The sequence below is a fragment of the Drosophila sulfurigaster genome, chromosome 3 (genome assembly GCF_023558435.1).
Source record: "Drosophila sulfurigaster albostrigata strain 15112-1811.04 chromosome 3, ASM2355843v2, whole genome shotgun sequence".
NCBI classification, from domain to species: domain Eukaryota; kingdom Metazoa; phylum Arthropoda; class Insecta; order Diptera; family Drosophilidae; genus Drosophila; species Drosophila sulfurigaster.
In genome coordinates this window covers 26,182,403-26,205,116 of record NC_084883.1, presented here as the reverse complement: position 1 = coordinate 26,205,116, position 22,714 = coordinate 26,182,403, and the positions used below count along the sequence as shown (strand labels likewise).

General features: G+C 35.0%; 1 protein-coding gene across 3 annotated transcripts in view; it reads left to right on the top strand.

Moving 5' to 3' along the window:
* The first annotated feature begins 14,056 nt into the window (after window positions 1–14,056).
* LOC133841509 (Krueppel-like factor luna) overlaps window positions 14,057–22,714 on the top strand; it is an 83,930-nt gene continuing 75,272 nt past the window's right edge. Inside the window, exons 1-2 of one of the 3 annotated variants that reach the window (XM_062274046.1) lie at window positions 14,057–14,335; window positions 19,464–20,169. In XM_062274046.1, coding sequence (XP_062130030.1) covers window positions 20,068–20,169 — 102 coding nt within the window. In that variant the 5' untranslated portion in view covers window positions 14,057–14,335; window positions 19,464–20,067. Of the gene's footprint in view, window positions 14,553–14,588; window positions 14,896–19,463; window positions 20,170–22,714 lie in introns of those variants that run through there. The other 2 variants (XM_062274045.1, XM_062274047.1) reach the window with 2 other exon arrangements.

Here is a 22,714-nt window from a genome sequence, read left to right as displayed (position 1 = left end):
ATTATTTGTTCTTAAGTTTGAAGTAATTATGCCAACTTAGATGACACAATTTACATTGTGAATGCTTGTTTAAAATGCAATAAAAATGTAGCCAAAGAGTGGAGACTAAATAGAATATATTTATAATATATGCTTAAGAATTTTATATATTTTTTTTTTAGTCTTATTTACTTAAATGTTTATTTTGAAATATTTCAGTTAAACAATTTTAAAAGTTTTGTACCATTAGGAGTGAATAAATCAATTATTTTTTGACTAGATTTTAAGCAAGTTAAATTTTATGTTTACCTATGTAAATGTTTCTTAAGGAATATTTCAATTAAAGTATTTTTATAACTTGTTCTTGAGTTTGAAGTAATTATGCCAACTTAGATGACATAATTTACATTCTTGATGCTCGCATTAAAATACAATAAAAATGTAGCCAAAGAGTGGAGACTAAACACAGTGAGAGCTCCCTTTTGAGTGAATAACATAAAATACATATGAATGTTTGGCTTGCTGGCTCATTTAATTGGCTTCTCTGAAGGTCAGCACGAATGCGAATGCGAGTGCGAGTGCGAGTACTCGAACAGACACTCATGCGTATGGCATGAGTGTACCCACACCCATTCAGATGTTTTTACACAATCGCCTGGTCAATTGAAGAGGTCAAATTTGTGTGTTGTGTCAGGACTTAGTCATGTCTCTGGGGTGTTAAAGTTAATGCTTCAAATGGAACAGTCGGCAGACATCAGCTTAGCGTGTGTTAGTGGTGTGAGTGTGTGGGGTTGCTGCCTAAGCAATAATAATTTCAACAAATTAAAAATTAATGAGTTCTGGTCATACGGTCATCAAAAGCATAATTGTAAGCAAGACTTATACGGGATTGAGAGAGAGAGAGAGAGAGAGAGCGACTTCAATAGCTGCGACCGAGCGTCAGAATTTATTAAAATTGAATTAACATCAAAGTGCGAGAGTCTGACTAATGTGTCAGTTATGTGGGTAATGAATGTGTTTGTTATTCGTTCTTTTCTTTTTTTGGTAATTTGTTTCCAACATGAAATCATCTGCATTAATCTGATGGAAATATATTTCCATCACAATTTCAAGCGTATTACTTTGCCAGGTATCCTGCATCCTGCATCCTGTGCTTTGTGGTCTCGCATACGCAACAGCAACTACAACTGCAACTGCAACTGCTTTCCGCTTACGAAAATATATCCCCAAACGTGTCCTAGTTGAGTTGTCCAAAATGTCTGTATAATCTTGCGGTTACTTTGGTCCACTGTTGTTGCTCTTCTTGTTGTTGCTTCTGCTGCTGATGCTGCTGTTGACAGCAAATAGGACGAGGTGTTGGATCCTGAGATGCTTGTCCCGGGGCACAAGGCTAAAAGTGAGCGCTTTTCACTTTACTCTCTCTCTCCCTCCCTCCATCTCCCTTTCTCCATCTCTCCCTCACACTTTGTGTTTGGCTTGCGTGTGTGAGATTCACTGCAAAAGTGACAGATTTTGACAATGTGTGCTGTTGCTCTTGCTGTTGTTGTTGCTGTAGTCTGCGGCTTTGCATTTGATGGCTGGCAACCGCAGCACAAGGCTAGAGAGAGAAAGAGAGAGGGGGAGAGAGTGGCCCGTTAGTTGGTCAAGCAGTTAACATGACAAGCAATAGCGTTAACCACACATGTCCTCACGGCAATTAACGACGCCTCTTATCAAGGCTCTTCACCTTTTTCTATGGCTTCAATGGTGGCCTTAGATGGAAGTTTATTTGAAACTAAATATATATTCAAGTCGTAGAAATAGAATAATATAATACATAATTGAAATAAAAGAAATAGTGGTATCTCCATTTAAGAAATTTTCTTTCCCCGTTGATTACATGTGTTATAAAATAATTTAGAAACAATCAAAAATGCTACACAAAAAGATACATGTTTGGTTAAAATTCATTCGCATTAAATAATATAACTATAATAGACATTCAAAGATATGAAATTATAGATCGTCGCTTTCAAGAATAATATAATACAATTAAAGAAATACAAAAAAAAAAAACTATTTTTATTAAAAAAAAAAAAATTTATTTATCTTTCATGACTAATAACTAAAATTCAAAACTAAGTTTGGTTGCCGAAAACAAAAAAAATAAAAATAAATAAATTAATTAAAAAAACGTCTTTCTGGGCTTGGCAATATCTGCAAAAAAAATAAAAATTTTCAACATAATTATAGAGGAAATTATCTATGTGTTATTTGAAACTATAACTGATATCCAAAGCGCCTTAAATATAAATTATTGTATTGAATAAAAAAAATGCATTTAAAAAAGTATATAAAAATACAATCTAATTAAGTTTTATAACCAAAAATCAAAGTGCATTAATAAATAATGTTTGCCGATATACAAAATACAATTAATAAATTATAGAAATCTTTTTCTAGGGTTTGTTCGATTTTATGTTTGAAATATATAAATTGCCTTTCATTAAACATTGGAATTATTAAGAAATCAAAGAATATCTTACTAAATATTTAATTGTGTTTTATTGTATAAATATATTCAGCTTTCTTAAGGTGTACATAAAATAATTGTTTGCCTTATATCAAATAAAAAATTGTAAAATTGGGCAAATACAAAAGAACTTTAAAAGATAATATGCAAAGTATAGAAAAAAATCACAAATTAGAGCTAATTTTTGTATATATGTAATGAAATAATACTGACAACTGAATTTGAGTTATAATCCTATTAAATATCTGCCTCCATATTTTATCATCTTAAACTCAGAGATAATACGAATAAGAGTAATAAAATGTCCAATTTCAAAAGCTACTAAAAGTTGCAATAAAAAGTACATCTTAGTTGCCAAAAAATGTAATTATGATCATATCATGAAACTCAACTGTACATACAAAAGACTGTTTTGAATGCTGGAAATTAGTTGCAGTTGCATTTCAAGTTGCAGTTGCAGTTGCAGTTGCAATTGCAGCTGCAGCAATTCAATTACTTTGCTTGTGAGATCAAATTTCGTAGCATTTCCCACATCAATTTGAAGTTGTGTGTTATTAATCTTAATCCATCTAGTGGCAAAGTCATAGCTACATGCCACAGAGTAAACAACAAGCAAAAACCTGCAACAAGCTGTTGCAAGACTCTCTCTCTATGTGCGAATGTGTGTGTGAGTGTGTGACAAATGTTGCCTACAAACAGGCGCTGCATTTTGCAGCGAATAAAGTTAATTAAAAACTTGCAAGATTTGTGAAGTGATTACCATAAACAAGGCAACTGTGTGTAGCTCAGCTCGTATGCTAGATGGAAGCTGTTGGAAGCTGCATCAGTTCTAGCTTTTTCATGTCTGCGGTTAAAATGTTTTGGCTATGCGAGAATACGAATACGAATACGGCGTAGCACTTGAAATAGTGTCTCGTAGTGTGGCACGAAGGGATGCATGCAACGAGGCGAGTACAGGTGGCAGGCACTTTCTGAAAGCAACTTCAAGCATACTCGAGTCGAAATTTAAAAACCTCTCTCTTGGCGCAGAAACAAAACCCGTGTGTGTCTCTGTTTTGTGTGTCGGTGTCGTTGAGAAAATGCCAGCACAAGATGGGCAAAAATGAGCAGCTAAAAGTGTGTAACAGGTACAACACACACACATAGATATATATACATATATCGTATATATCATAGTAGTAGTCGAGAGTTGAAAGTCGCTGAAGTTACATCTATGTCAGCTGCAGATGAAGATGAACAGTATTAGGCTGCCACACAGACAGACGGACAGACAGACAGACAGAATGCTGGGCTTCTAGCACTGCTTGATTGCCTCTTCCCTCCTGAATGCTTAGACTGAGACTGAGACTAAAACTGAGGCTGAGACTGAGGCTGGACTCGTTTTCTTTATTGAAGCACCCGCCGCTTTGTTATTGTAGACGGTTGTGGCAAATGCTGCTGACACTTGAGTATAACTGGGCTTGCTTCCCTGCCACACTTGAGCTGATTATGCACATAGCTAAGAAAAAGCCGAGCACATTTACGATTGTATTTAGAGAAAGATGCTTTAGCTGAAAGAGTTATGACTTTATAGCAAATAACATTAAAATTAAATCAAAATAAGATAAAGACAAGTTATAATGTTGAATCTTATAAATACTAAGCTGGGGAATTAACAAATTTGTTGTAAATTTTGTTAATACAATATATAGTATGTAATATATGGTAATAAACATATGTGAGAGGTGGAAAACACAAATAAGAAAGATAAAACCCACTTACATTGTATTTAGAACATAGTGCTGCTTTAAAATAGTCCTAGTTAATATACCAAAGAAATACTGAGAAATACTTGAATGTGTATTTGGTATATTCGTTAAGCAAGAGCAAAAGCGCAGTAGTGCGGTATTTAAATATACCTAATTAATATACTGAAATATGCAGAAATTTATATTTGGTATACATAAAAACAAGTGTTCTAAAAATCATTATTCCGCTATCTTCTATAGCCTTTAGGGATCTATGTACCATATTCATATTGCCGGACAGTGGCAACAACGTATTACTATAACCATAGAGTTAGAAATATAACTAAAATTACACAAAATAACACAAGAAATCTAAGTTTTAATAAAATCCAAGATATCAAAAATACTAAGATGTTACTGTAAATTAACTTCAGATAAATTCAAATTCTTAAATAATACAAATATTAAGAAGAACCTTTTTTCTATGCAAAAGGCAACAAATAAAGCCAAGAACTTTTACGATCGTAGAAAATGAGTATAAAATGGCATATAAAATTATAATTTGATAAATATATAAGATAAAGCTATATTTAAATAAAATACTAAATATTACAAATAGTAAATAATACAACAATATTAAATTTACATAATGCCCAAGAATATCATATTATTGATTTGTGTAAGATTTTCTTTAATTTTTATTGTTCATGTGATAAATGTGCTAAAAATTAAAAAAAAAATGCATTGAAGCTTGTAGCAAATGTTTATTCTGTCTGTAGTAAATTGATATCATTTAAAAAGCTAAAGGCTGCAAATACAAAAATGAAAGCAATTGTAAATATGCAATTGTGAGGTTTACCACATAAAATATGTATTGAATTGAATAGGTAATTGATACTAAACTCGAATGAAGTAACCTAGAATAATCTCAACTTTATTTGTAGTATATGTATGTGTGCAAATACGTATGTTAAGTGTGTGTGTGTGTGAGAGTATTTCGAATAGAGTAAGTAATTAATTTCATAAGAATGCAAAGGCAAATCCGTTATGAGAACTGCGGTTGACAAGGACACATAACATACTCCGTTCATTGTTGAGCTTTCGCATACATAGGCAGCTGGCAGTGATGATGCCAGAGAGGAAAGCTTTAAATATTTCTAAATGCCGCCCGCCCACACATTCATGTGCTAGCAAAAACACACACACACACACTCACACACCTAAACTCTAGAGAGAGAGTGTAGAGAGAAGCTCGCAGACATTTTGGCTTGCGGCTGGTGGAGTTATGCTAACTAGTACTCAAAGCAAAGCAAAGCAAAGCAAAGCGAGGACGACGGCAACAGCAACGCATCGCAGAGCAGAGCAAAGCAGAGCAAAGCGCGGCGGCAAACGCTCAAACGGTTGGCCTGGCAGCTTGTAACAATAATTTTTCACTTTTTGCGAGTGGGTTAATGGCATGTCAGGCTTCCCAGTCGCTTTGTTGCAAGGTGGTAGCTAAAAACAACAACAACAACAACAACAGCAGCAACAGTAGCGACCGCTGTTTGAGATCGTCTTTGCCACAGCAAAAATGCTTTTTACACAAAGACCTTAACGGCGGCGGCGGCGTTGGCGGCGTAACGCACATAGCTTATGAATTCCACAATTGTGCAGCACGAGTTTCACAGATGTACTCGGTGCTCGGTGCTCGCAGCTTCACTTCTCTTTCATATTTAGCACAAAGTGAAAATTCTGAATATGTGATTTGCTGCTTCGTGCTGATATTAAAGCTACAATAATTATGGTAAATTATTATTTAGCTTGCTTAGCAAATAAACTTTAAATGCGTTTGAACTTCAGGAATATTGTCACCAAATTTGGTTGCTCTAGCTTTTATAATAACTGAGATCGAGATATTTATACAGACGGACAGACAGGCAGACAGATACAATAATTGTGGTAAAATATTATTTTGCTTGCTTTGAAAATATACTTTATATGCGTTGTAACTTCAGGAATATTGTCACCAAATTTGGTTGCTATAACTTTTTTAATCACTGAGATCGAGATATTTTTACAGACGGACAGACAGGCAGAAGATACAATAATTGTGGTAAAATATCACTTTGCTTGCTTCGAAAATATGTTTTATATGCGTTGAAATATTGTCATAAAATTTGGTTCCCCTAACTTTTATAATCACTGAGATCGAGATATTTATAAATGCGGACAGACAGACAGACAGAACGAGAAATACATAAGAGCATGCTTCTGGTGTCAAAGGTATTTGAAAGGAATGAAACGGTATTTTGTTTTGAACCAAGGTGAAGCTTGTACGTTGTTAATTTTTCTATATGATTAACAAATATAGATTCATTTAATATTTTTTTGTTAAATTAAGGCTCTGCTGCATTCAATATGTAAAATTATTTCCATCACAATATTTATATTAAATATATTTATATTAATTATTATATAGCATTCTTTTTTTTTTTTAATAATATGGATGTTGAGGATTATTGTCACAAAATTTGGTTGCTCTAACTTTCAGAATCACTTGGATCGAGATATTTATACATATGGACGGACAGTTAGACAATTTGCGGAGTACATAAGAGCATAAGAGCCTCTAGTGTCAAAGGGAAAGAAACGGTATTTTGTTTTGACCCCAGTTGAAACTTGCTGGTTCTAATTAATTTAATTTTTATTTCACAATAACATATTTAATTTAAAATCTATGTAAAATAGTAAATGATCTGAAGATGAAAATATATGGGAGTATATACCATACATTTGTCTTTAAATAATATGGATCTACGAAAACTGAATTGAATAACTTTAATCTTAGACAATTTAAAAAAGGAACAAAGTTGATTTTTGTGATTTTGACATGAATACATATTTTTATAGTTGTTTTACTTTACATTTACTATATGAGAAATAAATGTATATAACAAATATATAAATAAATGTAATTTATTGTTTCATGCCCCTATCGAATCATTTTCAGTCACAAAGTTGTAATACCTTTCTTTTGAGTAGCCAAGAAATAATCTTAAAGCTCTGTGAACAAAGTGTAGTAACTGGCTTTTGCTTTGAAGATCATTTTGTGATTTTCATATTTGAATTTCACTCAAACCATTCAAAATGCTGCTGGTCAGTTTCAGCTGGCGAGTGGACTTAGCCACGTCTGCTGCTACTGCTGCTGCTGCTGCTGCTGCTCTCTGTCCATCTCTCTGTCTGTCCGTGCGAATGAACATAACTTATCTTTTACAACCCTTAGACGCTTCGTATTTCTATCTAACACACACACACACACACACACACTCGCACACTCATAGACCCAACTGTGATGCGCTTTGTCTTCTTATATTCTTATTCGTTTTATTTTATTTTATTTTTTTTTGTTTTTGTTGAAAAATGTTATGCTCATCAAGTTGACAAGGAAAAAGTTTTTCATTATTACATTTCGCTGTCATTTGGGCGTAGAAAATAGCTCAGGAAAGTTCTTTGCTCTGTTTTTGAGTGCTGTGTGTAACTCGAGTGCAGCGCGTAAATGAGCTAACTCCCCTCTCCATCCCCCTCCCTATCCCCCTCTCTCTATCTCTCTCTGTGTGTCTTTCACCCCTTTCTCTTTCTGATGGATTCTTCTTTCATGCCTGCGCCCCAGAGTGCGTAGTAGTTGACGTAATTTTGCCGGATGTCTTGCTGCCAGTCGGCCAGTCCAATCGCATCCTTGCACATTAATCCATTGAGTGCTGGTACGCAGTCCGAGCTCCCGTTCCTTGTCCCTGTCCTGCACCCATTCCTACTCCCCGTTCCTTCTGCTGGTTGCACGCAAATGAGGGTTTGCTCAAATCACTCACTGTCACCCAATGTGCCAAGGAAAGAGTCGAGTCGAACATGTCCTTTCATTCCATTTTTTTCCTCTTCTTTCTTACCCCTCCTATCCTTACCCGTTGGTGTAATTTCTATGGCCATTCACTTGACGTTTTGCCCGAGTCGCTTCTTAGTGTTTGAGTTGACCAGGAGGCTTGGCTTAGTATCATATTCAACTTGTACTTTCCTCTCTCTGTGTGTGCTTCCTTTTTGCCTTGCTGCTTGTCAACGCAACTTTAGATAAGCGCTGAAAACTTTACACCCAAAAAAGGGTTTTTCCTCTGACGTTTAGCTTTCGCATATTTGCCCTTATCCCCCTTCCCCCTTGCTTCTTTGCCCCTTTGGCTCTTGCAAAATATTTTATAGACTCGGACAACGACTTGACAAATTCGAAAATAGAAATTCTTCAAGCAGATTCTTTGGCCTCAAAATGAAAGTTGAAGTATTTTCGAAAGAAATTTTGCGCAGCCCCCAAAAATGTTAACTGACATGGCTGTCAATTGCAAAACTCCCAAAAAAAAAACACATTTCAAAATAAAACTATCACACAACAACAACAACTACAACAAAAAAAAGCGAACAAGATTATAAATGCTTGCCACTAATTGAGCATCAGCAGGGTATTCTCTAAACAAGATCAAAAGCCAACGACAGACTTTTCATTCATCAAGCGCCAAACTCACACACACACGAAGTTTTTTGTTGTGCTGCTGTCCATACATCCAATACAATTCACTCACTACCTCATGTGTGTATGTATGTATGTAGGTAGGTAGATTGTGTCAGTGTACTCGAATATACTCGCTATGTATTCGTATTTATGTTTTGTTTACATTACCGGCGTGCGCCGTCAACAACGACAGGTGACGTCATACTCACGCATTATGTATACCATACAAAAAATTACGTACGTATGCGAATGCGAAATTTAAGAGAGGGAGAGCGCGCGTCGAAAGCAGAAGAGAATCGAATCGGGAAGCACAGACTGTTATACTACAGGAAGGTTTGCATTGCTGAAGAGCACTCGAACTCGAGCGCCTAATTCGAAATAGCAACAGCAAGTGAAACACGTTCACCAGCAAGCAGGCAAGCAAGCAAGCAAGGGTTGTTAGGTGCTCTGCTCTGCTCTGGCAGGGACATTGCAATTAAGGAAGGAACTCGCAATTTGGCTGCTCATTTCGAACATTTTGCGGTGAATTGAAGTTTCCGCAAATTTTGTGCGAGCGAAAGAGCGAATGCGAATTGCAAAAGCGAATATACGAATACGAAAGCGAATGCGAATGCGATGCGAATGCAACACGAGGCAACATAATATTAACGAGTCGCCTCTGCTAAAGGATATTCGTTCCATGGCCTCGTCTCGCGTTTCTATCTTATATTTGTGTGTGTGTTTTTTTTGTCGTCATCAGGTTGCGATAAAATTTCGCACTAAACAGAAACAGAAACGAGTCAACGTTCAAATACGTCGGTCGGGTCGGGTCATTGCGTTGCACTTAATATTGTTGAAGTTCGCTCCCCCACAAAACAACAAAAGCCGATATACTTACTGTAGACATAATGCGAATACAAAGCCAAGTGCAAATCGCATTCGATTAACGCGCGTGAAGTGACGAATTAAACTCTAAAGTATACTTTTAGGCGCATATTATTCATGTATTCAAAATCAGTGCCAAGTTGTAGCAATTAAAGAAGCAGAGCTACGTTTTTTTCTCCAAGCGATTCACAATTTTTAGTTTGAGCATTTTTCGCATTCTTTTTACTATTTTTACCGGCTTTTAGTGAAACTCTCTTGTGTGTGTGAAATACTCTCTCGCTCTCGCTCTCCTTGTCTCTCTCTTTTCGATACTTCGCCTGCGCCGCTTAACAAATTACTAGTATATAGTATATATAGATATAGTATATACAATATTGAGAAAGAGAGCCCACCAAAATAAGAAGAAGAAGTTCAAGTGCCGGTTGAATTACGAAGAGGGGCCATTTCACTTGCTATAGAATTTCTCAATAACTGGTACGTTGTCTTCTTACAGCACTCTCATATCGTATCGTATCGTATCGTTTAAATGTCATTCACTGCAACCGCTTTTGTTTGCATGATTCAAAAAATAACTCGGCTTCAATTCATTGATAAGTCGTATGTATATATATTTTATTTTTTTTTTGCATTAGTCAGCGGATAATAAGGGGATCGTTTTCTACATAAATTTGCACTGAAAGTGATAATATTTGGTTTTTAATGAGCTACAAAACCAGTTATTTTCAGGTTGCCTAGCTTAGTGCAGTCATCCGATTCAGATTAAAATAAACTATATACATTTGTGCTAACTGTTTGATGATGATGCTATCTAATTAAATATGTACGATTGTAAATTGTAAATAATAAGCAAAGTAATTTGTAAAGTAATGACAAGTTTTAAAGCAAACACCAATAAATAATGCTCATGGAATAATAATAAAAAAAATGTGTATAAATGCAAATTAGTTGTTTACAAAACTCGCATAAATTAACTTGATAAACGTGTGAATATTTTTTGTTGTGACCATTAGGGTATCTACTAGTCGAGCATACTCCACACTCCACTTCTTTGCTATGCAATTTATTTTGCTGCAATTTAGTGATTAAAATTGAATTACAGTGTTGAAGTGCGTGAAGTTTCGAAAGTGCCAAAGTGCCTAAGTGACAGAAGTTGAGCATACCCTATTACAATCAACAATCAACAAAGAAGAAGAGAAATAAAAAATCAGTATGCAGTAAATGCAACACTAACGAACACTGCATTTTACGTGGGTGCTGGCAATGCAATAAATTAATGGCCATTTACAAAAGTGCAAAAGGTTTTAAATTATGCGTAAATACGCAGTGTGTGAGAAACTGTGTGGCATGTGTGGCATGCCTCCTCCTGCTGCATGCTGCAACATCGAACAGCGAACAGTATCGAGAGGAGTCCAAAGGGAGCTAATTGAATAAAACCTCCATGTGCAGAAAACATTTTAACTTGTTGCAAGTGATTTAAACCCGAACCTGTGACAATATCTACGACCAACCATATTTATTTTTCATGGCTGAACTGCGGCATCTTCCATTCATTTAATATTACTACATTTATTTGCATTAAACCAAATTAAAGGCGAAATCTCAGATTATTATTAAATATTTTATTTTACTCACATTAAAAAAATCTTCTTTTATTAAAGTCTCTGACTGCAGCTGACGGCTCCCAATTGTTAATTATTGACAAATATTTAAAATGTTTTAATTTAAAATTAATTTCGTAAGTCAAGCAATTGACGTGCAACAAAAAAAAAAAAAACGCTTTCGTTATTAAAAAGACAGCCAACGGCATGTAAAAAAATATGCAATATTATTTTACGCTTTTTAGCAGCTGAAAAAGCTCCATTCATGTAATTTCATCCATACAAAAATATGTATATATAAAATGCATCAGTTGCTCGATGCTGCGTTAATCCCGGTTTATTTTCATATATTTTCCATTTTTTTTGCACTTTTCTCAAATAGGGGAAATCCATTTGACAGCTTAACAAATTGTTTGCAATAATCAAATTGGAATTTTGTATTTGTAAATTGAAATTATTAATTAAAAGTATTTGGGCTTTATGTTCATGGTCTCTAATTATCAATAATTAATTATTACTAATTCAATTGAGACCAGTCACACACACACACACACACACATACGTTGTCTCCATCCTCCTCTCATTATGTGAATTCGATTCGATTTAAATAATTCAGTGGTGTGATGCAATCAATAAAGGAGAACAAGGTATTCACAAGGATTTGTTTTGTGGGGGTTATCAAAGGGATGATGATGATTTCGAATATTTTCGATAGCCTATTAACGTGCACTCAAGAAATCAGCAAAGTATGCTTAAAGCCCTAAAGATATTCCGAAAAACAAGACGCCGGAGAGGAAAGCGAATAAGACAACAAGCGACATATCATGAATATCAATAGACTTTCCATACCCTGCACCATCAAGAGAGAGACTTCTTGGTGGCGTAGTCTGATGAGAAGGCATGAAGAGTAGAAATACTAAAAGTATTAAGAAGTGACTTTTACAGGGTATTTAGAAATCTCGACTAGATTTACGCACTCTTCTTACACTTTTACATACTCTACTCGCTTGCAAGTGTTGCCAACAAGATTGTCTCTTTCTTTGTCCTTCTCTCTGTCCCTCTCGCACTCACTTTTTGCGCTCATAAAGATAATGATTAGTGTGATGTGCATAATAATCATACTTGTCTCATATACCACGATTAGTTTCCAATTCATATGCGTCTGCCGCATTATACCATCTTCTTCTTCTTCTTCTTCTTCTTCTTGTTTTATCTATTCTGTTTTTGGCCTTTGCTTGATTTTTGTCGACCACAAATATTACCACGTAAATTATTAATAAATTGAATGGCCATAGCCGTAAAGTTCTCTCCCCCATTGTATTTTTGTTTTTCCTTCTTTCTTTCCGATACTTAACATGCAGCAAATGTTTCCATGAATACATTAAATAATTTCTCTGCACCGCAATTAAAACAACAACACAAATATTGAACATTTTAAAATTCGTAAATATAAAGACTGAAATTATGAAATCATATTATTGTTGCTGTTGCTGCTGTTTAAATGTTTAATACAAATAAAAGAGAACCGAATGGCAATGGCAAATAGTACTATTTAAAAAAACCACCCTCGTAATACTGCAATAAGTTTAAGGTACTTGACTGCACGACTCCCGGACTCCCGACTCCCGATAATGGGCAATTCGACGCGACGATGTTTGCTCCTTACATGGAGTTGGAGGGGGAGGAGAGGGGACTGCGACTGCGGCTCTTTGGCGTGGCATAATTTGTGCCATTTACGGATTTGTGCGACTTCCGCCGTGACGGGTAATTGGGATGTACGACGGGGGCTCAGCAACAGCAACAAGATGTCAAATTGTCAACATGCATGTGTGTAGAGACGTTGTTGCTGCTTTATGTGCAATTATGCCAACTGCGAGTTGCCTGCTCTCCTCTCACCTTTCCCCCTCTACTGCTTCCTCTTTCCACTCAGTTGGCTGCCACCGAGGCTACATTATGTTTGTCATAACTTTCGGATGGAGAACGTGCGCTCGTTTGGCACAAAAGTTCAAGTCGATTCCGTATGCTTTGTTGTTGTTGTTGTTGTTGTGTAGTATATATTTAAGTAATGTTTCTCAATTATTTAACTAGCCCGGTTGTTTGCTGCTCTTGGCTTAATTCACGCACTGCTTTCATTTGAGTGAACTTAATAAACTCTATATACAATCAGTTTCGAATAAAGCTTATTTATGTTGTTAGCCACAATAATTTGGGAATTAAAACAGATTTATGCAATATAAATTGATAATTAATTTCTATATTAAATATTAACAAATTTCAATGCAAAGTACAATACAACATATTTAATTGGATTTTCAAATTTAAATAGTATTACAAATTACAATTTAAAGTACAATTATCATTAATTTCAAATAAATTATATTCATATTGATTATATTCATGTTCATAATAATTGGTAAACAACAATTGCCATAATAAATTGTACAATTGTTGCAAATGCAAACAGTTAATTAAACATTAATTATTTTTAAAGCTAAACATTTGAAATTAAAATTAATACTTGCCATACAACTATTAAGCATTCACCAACATCAAATGTAACATTATGGTGACTGTTAAATTTTAAATTACTGTTAGTAGTGCTCACCAATTCGTTAACGTCCACATTTGGCTGTGGTGAGTTGTTTGCATGCCGCCTGCTCACACCATACACACCACAGCAAAGAGAGAGAGCGAGAGGCGAGAACATTTGTTTGCTCTCTGAGAGCGCAAGCATAACAGGCAATGTTTGTCTGCTTCATACAAAAACAGACAGACGCGCTCTGTGCGCTTAACATGGCGCTGTTAAACATCGTTTAACTTGCACTTGTGACTCTCAGAGAGTAACATCAGCAACAGTCTTGTTTTTACCGGTTACGTTAACGGTTCAACGTGCGTCGCAGTCGGAGTAGTTGTCGTTGTCGGAGTCGCAGTCGCGTCGCAGTTATCACAAAACGATAGCAGTCAAAGCATTACTACTACTCTACAACTACTACTACTTTTCTCTGACAGTAGTATCAGCGTGTGTTCTTCCACCAAACAGAAAGCAGCATCCCAGAAAGCGAATATAAAATCGAAATGCACTCGTGCAGCTTGAAAGCTTGTGCGAAAAGATCGGGAATTTGCTAGTGTATGGCTATTTATGTTTATCACCCTATTTAAATAGTATAAGAGTGTGTGTGAGTGTGTGTGCTTGGTGTAAACAATGGTCTGATAAGAAACGAAACAGTGGCCCACAATGGTTTGATAAACATCAAGTTAAACAACAGTTAGTGCAACTACAATAAGTTGAAGAAGAAGAAGCAGAAGCTGACGCTGAAGTTGAAGCAGAACAACACCTGTACAAAGTAAATACAAAACAAAGCATCACACGCATTTTGTGACAATAGATTTAACGATTAGATCGCTTCCAAATTCCAACAAGATTAATTATTGTAATACATAAAAAAAAGTCAGAGAATCGCTTTTCGCTTGTTTGTTGTTGTTTGTCCGGCATTCACTACTGTGTCAAGTCATCGTCTTCTATATATGAATTTAGCTGTATGCGTACGTATACGTGTGCGTGAGTGTGTGTGTATTTGTAAACAAGTTTTGCGCAAAAGTGCGTCAAAGTAACAAGTGTTGTGGCAGCAACAGCAACAGCAGCGGCTTCAGCAGCAGCAACGACGAAAACAACAACAACTTTAAGAGGTAGTTTTGAAAGAAAATCGAAATGAGTGCACAAGTTTTGAAGCTCAGTGTAACAACTAAAAATTGCCAAGCATGCATTTCCATGTTTACAACTCTAACGCCACAGTCGCCATCTCTCTTTCTCCCCTCTCTTCCTCTCTTCCTTCCCTACCATCCCGTTAGAGATGACTCAATAACAATAACCGCGAAATTCACGCTAAAAATACGACGAGAACAACACAGACCACCAAGTGTTTAATCATCATCGCAATAACTAAAACAAAAACAAAAATTCTGAAGCTCGCATTTGTATATAAATTGAAAACATTACGACTTTGCATGCACTACTCAGTTAGCTAATATAAAATCACGTAGCAAAGTATTAAAGTCGAATGATTCATAAAGTCCAGTAGATTTTAAAATATTTTGTTTGCGGTCGTCGCCGCTTTATATTAAATATTATGTATCGCTATTGTATACAGTCATATAGAACTTTTGTGGAATATCTGAGAAAACAAGTGTTGCGTTTGAATTTATGATTAAAACGAATTGAATCGAATCGTATCGAATGGTTTCTAGTTACAGACGGTCTCTTTTTACATTCTATCAAAAGTAAATAGCAGCAAAAGTATAATCAAAGGTTCCTGGCACGGAGTACATACTTACGATAAACTGATATCAATTTGTGTTTAATTTTTTTATTTGCACTTGTAGATACAATTACTCACCACTGTGGAAAGAAACTATGCACTTAATGCACCTCCAAATGGTGTTGAAAATATTTCTTTGCAAATGCAAAACATTCCACAATAAACGAATTTCTCATTCCCATTCAAGTTGAAACATTCTTTAAATATTTTAATAATTTGATACCCGGCATGGGAGGGTGTTATAAGTAAGAGAGAGCTTTGAATCAGATACATTTGTATCAAAATACTAATTTAGGGGATTAAAGAGATCATCATAGAATGCATTGCAATGCCATATGTTGTTGTGTTGTTACAGATTTTACGTTAATTTGATGCTAATCGCTGTGAAACCGCAGCGGCTTTGAAATGTGACGGTTTTATTTTTTTTGTTGTGTTTTTGGTTGCTGCTGCTGTTGTTGTTGTTTGTCTTGATGTGTGCAGATGTAATGTCGTGCGATGGTAATGTTTGTTCTTTGTTTTTTTTTTTTGTTTTAAAGAGAAAACGCCACTCGAAATGAAATACAAACAAGCAGCAGGCAGTCAGTCAGTCAGTCAGGGAACATAGCAACACATAGCAAACATGTAGTACAACAACAACAACAACAACAGCAATCGACCTACAAAAATAGACAGCAAGGAAAAATGCTCCTTGTATTCGCTTTTATTTTAAGCAATTCACGTGTGAAATTAACAAAGTGTTGATATGTCTGATGGCTTTGGGGATGAGTGAGCACCGAGCAGAGAGCAGAAAGCAGAGGATGAAGAGCGAGCAGAGGGATGCCGCAGGGTCCAGGGCTCAAAATGGGCAAAGCAGGAAATATTACGCAGCGGGGCAACTTTCTGTGAAAGAGTTGCGTAGGAGAGAGATCAAGTGAGAGTGCGAGAGAGAGAGACGGCAAGCAAACACAAAAACACAAACACAAACACAAATACAAACTCAAACACATGCAGTGGAAATGGAAGTGGAAGAATAGCATTCAAATCAAGTTCAGGGAACGAATTCCATGCGCTGTTGTCGTTATTATTGTTGCATGCAAGCGTCGAGAATGCTCAACTGGGAAATACCCTTTACTAAGTTACGAATTATCGCAGTTGTTGTTATCGTCTATAAATACGAGTGATGCTGTGGCAGCCACACAGTAATGTATAAATTTATAAAGTCTGCCATATGGAGGCGGCAACTAAAATAAATGAAACAGTTCTTGCTGATTAAATACCCACACACACACACATACACACACACACAGTCGCAAGTCAAGCTTGCAAAAAAAAGAAGCGAAAAAGAATTGAAAAGCCGGGGCTCACGATGCGGCAACGGAAGAAGAGTAGCGACAACAGAGAAGAAGAGAAGAAATAAATTAAAATTCACGTAGGCGGCAAGCAGCAGACGTGAGCATGCTTCACTCTCCCTCTCTCTCTCGCTCGCTCGTTCGCTCTTTTACTTTACGTCGCGTAGCCTCTTTGCGTTAAGTTGTTAATTGAAGGGTATTTGAGTCTGCATGTGTGTGTGTGTGTATGTGTGTATGTTTTTTATTCAATACAATACATGCTTAAAAATAGATACAATTCAATTGCATTGTAGTCGCGCTCTCGCAAGCTCGCTGCTTTGTCGAGTGTGTACGTGCATACACACACACACACATGCAAGCAGCCGCATGCTGTAAGCGCATTGGAAAACTCTTTGTAAAAGTCTTTCTCAAGTTTTCAACATGCATGTGTCTGTATCTGTGTGTGTGTGTGTGTGTAGGCTAGACTTTGACGGCAGCGTGTGGGAAGTGTTGGATGTTTTGTTAAGTTTTTTTGTGGATGTGATTGTTCCATTTTGAAACTTTATATTCGGAAAGTTAATGAACAGCTGCGATCGACACTTACTCGTGGTTTTCGTTAAGTGAAAACCCAATTGGGTCGCCGGTTAATGAGAACTGTTTTTTGAAAATTTTAAAATACTGTTTTTGTAATGTAAACTTTTGTCGGCAAAACGAAGCTTAATTTTATTCATCGATTTATATACATATTTTAAATTTTTTTTTTGATATTCCAATATTCTAAAACTATCAATACTCAGTTGTACTGTATTCTTATAGTATATTTTGACAAAATTAACAAAATGCGCTTTAGTATTTATTTCTTCAAATTAAATTTCCTATAAACAGTTTGGAAGAGTTTTGATAAATTTTATTTCTTAATTTGATCCATATTTTAATACATTTTACCTAAAAAATATTACTTCTTAATGCTAAAATTTTCAAATTCTATTTAAAATATAATCATTTGAATGACTAAGCTTTTACCAGCTTGTTGTACAAATAATATTTATACTCAAAGCCAAAACATTCAGTATTTATTTGAAATATTCAATTTTTGTATAGGAAACTTGAACAAAAAACTTTAAGCTTCGCTTTCCCCATATACACTAAACTTTTTCATAACAAAATATTCATTTTCGAATTCCGCTTCTGAAGCTTAAACTTTAAAACTCTGTTTTAAAATAGACAACTTTTGTTTACTAAACAATTGAAGCCATCTACGACATCTTGGTAAATTTTCGTTTTAAAAAACAATATTTATTTCGGTATTCCAATTTTGAAGGCAAACGCAAACGCGCTGCGCACATTCTAAAGAGCCGCATTGAAAGCCAAAGATCGGGCCTAGACCCATTCGATGTTGTGATGCAACTCAAAACAAAAACCGGATAAAAACCGACAACAACAACGAAAACAACAACACTCACAAAAAACTGTACAAAATTCAATTCTAAAGCGCACGGTCGTTGGCCGCTTTAACTGCGGGTTGGTTGGTTCGTTGGTTGGTCGGTTGGTCGGTTGGTTGGTTGGTTCTTTTTCAGTTAACACGAGAAAAACACAGAGAAATATGTTGTAAAAGAGCTAACGAAAACAGGTAGTAAAAATCGACAACGTTGCCGCATTTTGTTGCTTAGCACACACAGTCAGTGAGAGAGGGACGAACAACAAAGAGCTTGGAAATTAAAGAAAAATACAACACACATTGAAACAAACGACCGAGCTGCAGACCGAGCTCGAACTCGAACCCGAAACCAAACCCGAAACAACTCGACTCGATTCGACTCGACTTCACTTCACTCAATCCAGGCTAATACAACAACAATAGCAACACCAAACGACAACAACAACAACAAACAGATAGCTATCAGGGTTTGCGAGCGGTGCTCGGTGTCAGTTCCGTGCCGTTGACGACAGACCTGAAAATTTGAGCCGCAACAAAACAGTCCAAACAGTCAACTGACTGTCTGCCTAGCCAACTTATTGCCTCTATAGTATGGTAGTGTAGATAGTGTATTGTGTGCTCAAGTCACTCTCTCGGGTTACTGACCTAAAACTTTGTTTTGATAGTGAAAAGTATTGAGCATGTCTCACATTTACTTCTATAAAAAAAAATAGAAAGAAAACAGAATTTTAATATCCAAAGTGATATGATAATTAATTGATTCAATAGAAAATACCAATTGGACTTCGAACCTTTTCGAGACCATTAAAAAGCTTTATCAATTTTACAGCCTAGCGTGCTCGACAGCGAAATACGCTTTAGACATTCATTTAAGTGAAATGTTTGTTAAACCTTTTGTTTTTGTCTATTTAAAGAGTAAAACATCGTCGAACTAATCGGTTGTTTGTCAGTTATTTATTAATTGCTTTTGTAGAATTAATATGAAATTCATTTGTTGTGAAAAAGCCATCAAACTTGATGAATTTGCATAATATTTTATGGTATTGTAGTCCATGCAAATAGAGCACGAATAGCAAAATAAATTGGGTTGGTCTCATTTTCTTTTCCGATTATCTGGCTTCTGTTATTTCATATCAATCATAAACATTTATATTAATGATTATTCTTGCATTTTTTTCTTTCTTTTGATTGCAGCTCAAATCAACAAAAACAACCACAACCACAACAACAACAAGAAACGTAACTGCAAAATACAAATTTATAAATATAAATAAAAGGAGTACAGTTGGAAAAAAGTTGCAAATAAATATACATATTCAATAATGTTTTAACACAAAATCAAAATACAGAAATTTCAATAATTATAATAATATACCATAAGTAGTCAGTGCAAGCAAGTTTTTATAGCTGCATCTATATTTGTATCTGTATCTGTATCTGTGTATAAATGCGCGTGTGTTCGTTACGATGGTGTCCAGTGAAATGAAATTAGATGCTCAAGTCCAACAAGCCAAGTCAAATGGCGTGTCGTATAATCTCTAATCAAATCACATATAGTATAAATAAAATATATAATCAAAAATAATTTAAAATATATACCAATTATACTGAGTGTGTATCAAAAAAAGAAATAAGAAAACAAAGCATTTTGTCGTCATCGCTTATAAGTGTCGACAAAATATATCCAAACAAAGAGAAACAACAAAATAATATAATTAATTTTTAACATAAACGGAAACAGGACGGCCTCATCACGGAGTCTTTAGAATTTTTTCCCACTGAGGACGACGATCTCGAGATGGATATATTACCGAGCGGAAATATATTCAACGAATTGGAGCGCATTTGCAATACTGGCTACTTTTCATCGCAGCCATCGATTGAGGATCAATGGCAACAGGTGCGTTCAGCATATTTGTATATAATTAATTACCAAATTTCGTAAATATTTCTGTGACAGTTGTCAAGCACTTTTTATCAGAAAACTTCGCCATACTCTATTATTAACAAAGTGGATATTTGTTAGTACATTTGTAATTAATACTTGTATATATGTATGTGTGGCAACTTGACGTCAGTGTTCTACATGTTTAGTCTACTATTAATATACCTGAATCAATAGTCTTAGGTGGCGCTGTTTTATCTTTGGCTTTAAAGGTTTATTGGACAGTGACTTTGAGTTATGCGTTCACAACAATTTTTTTGTTACGCAACTGTAGGAAAACAAAAAATTTGTGTCCGTATGCAGTAGAAAATAAATATTATAAAGCCATATGATAATGATAACCGAAAAGTTAGTGCTTTCTCTTTCTGCTTCATAATATATATTATCAGAGCAGTCATTAAAAAATTATAAACGGAGCATTGTGACTTAGTGGGGAATGAAAGTAAAAGAGGAGGCGGCTATCTTATATTTTAAAAACAAGAAAGAAAGATACTAGATATCAGCCACACAATTTCAATATAAACAATTCTGTGCGGTATTATCTGTAAAATATGTTAAGATAAAATACTACAAAAATGCTAAACAATGGTAAAATCTACATATACTACTACACTCAAAATATACCATGCGTTCCTTTAGAATAATTTTGTTAATTTGTACTAAAATATACACATACCACTATATTCCAAATATACTATACTTTACGTTAGTATAATTTCATAAATTTGTGTTAATAAGTACATTTATTGACGAGCATGCTTTGTTGTGTAATATATGAATATACTACTACATACCAAATATACTATGTATACTTATGTTAGTATAATTTCATAAATGTTTGCTAATAAGTACGTTTATTGACGAGCGTGCTTTGTTTTGTAATATATAAATATACTACTACATACCAAATATACTATGTATACTTTATGTTAGTATAATTTCATAAATGTTTGCTAATAAGTACGTTTATTGAGCAATCCTATTTGTTGTAGCATTCCTACATACATATTTGGTTGCCAAGGCCCTGAAACTAAATGAAGAAGTACAGAACTATGCACAGATACTTAAGCATACCACATTAAAAAGCGGTATTCAAATTGAAATTCACACTCGCACTCATCATACATACCACTATATTCCAAATATACTATACTTTATGTTAGTATATTTTCATAAATGTTTGCTAATAAGTACGTTTATTGACCATCATGCTTTGTTGTGTAATATATAAATATACTACTACATTCCAAATATACTATACTTTACGTTAGTATAATTTCATAAATGTTTGCTAATAAGTACGTTTATTGAGCATTCCTATTTGTTGTAGCATTCCTATGTACATACTTGGTTGCCAAGGCCCTGAAATGAAGAAATGAAAATGAAGAAGTACAGAACTATGCACAGATACTTAAGCATACCACATTAAAAAGCCGTATTCAAATTGAAATTCACACTCGCACTCATCACGCATTTCATATGCTGAATCATAGTCTTTCACTGCGATTAGTTTACGGAAATTTACATGTTTATTTTATGTTTTGTGTTGTATTGTACATTGTACATTCCAAGTTTGGTGTATTTAGCTGCAAAAGATCGACATGATCATCGCACTGACAGACACAACATGACAAGGGGAATTGGCTGATTCGACTAGGCTTTTGATGCTGATCAAGTACACACACACAAATACACACAAATATACTTACTATAAACATGGCCATGCTTTTGCTGCCTTTTTCAATTTGAATAGAATTTATCAGAGTCTTTTGAGCTTATTTCAATACGCAAATGGTATAAAAAGCCGCATGTTGCGGCCGCATAACATATAAATATATGAATATATATGTATATCTGTGTATGCTATATAAAAAAGTACTTTGTTTATAAATATTTTTTCTAAAATTTGCACAAAAAAAAAAGAAAAACAAAATATATACAAATAAAATATAGATGTGGCCATAAATTAGCAGTCGCCGTCGCTGTCGGTTATCATCTGAGTAAACACACACACAGATACGCATTTGTAGATATGTATTAATCGCACAATGTGTATATTTGTGTGTTAGTATTATTATTTTTTTTCGAACAGCATTTTGGCAAACATTAAGCGAGTGTTTGTATGTATAAATTTATAGGCGTACATACTTGCATATAATCATGTTTATGTGCGAATTTCATTTCTGTGTTTTATTTTGGTTCGCTTCGCTTGTGTGTGATAAAAGCCAAACACAGCGAGCTTATCAGCCACACCAGCTGATTTGTCAGTTCGTTTTGTTTTTGTTTTATTACTTGTTTCCATTTAATAAGTAAAAGAACAAAAACAACAAAATGCTGAGACGACTGCTTTATTATCATGTGACGCATACAGAGAGCGTTGATTGTGTGTGTTTGTGTTTGTGTTTGCCCAGCTTTCGGCCATCTCGAACCAAAGTCGTAATTCACTGGCATGCAAAAGAGATAACGTGGCCACTGTTTGTTGCCCCTCATCACCCCCAAG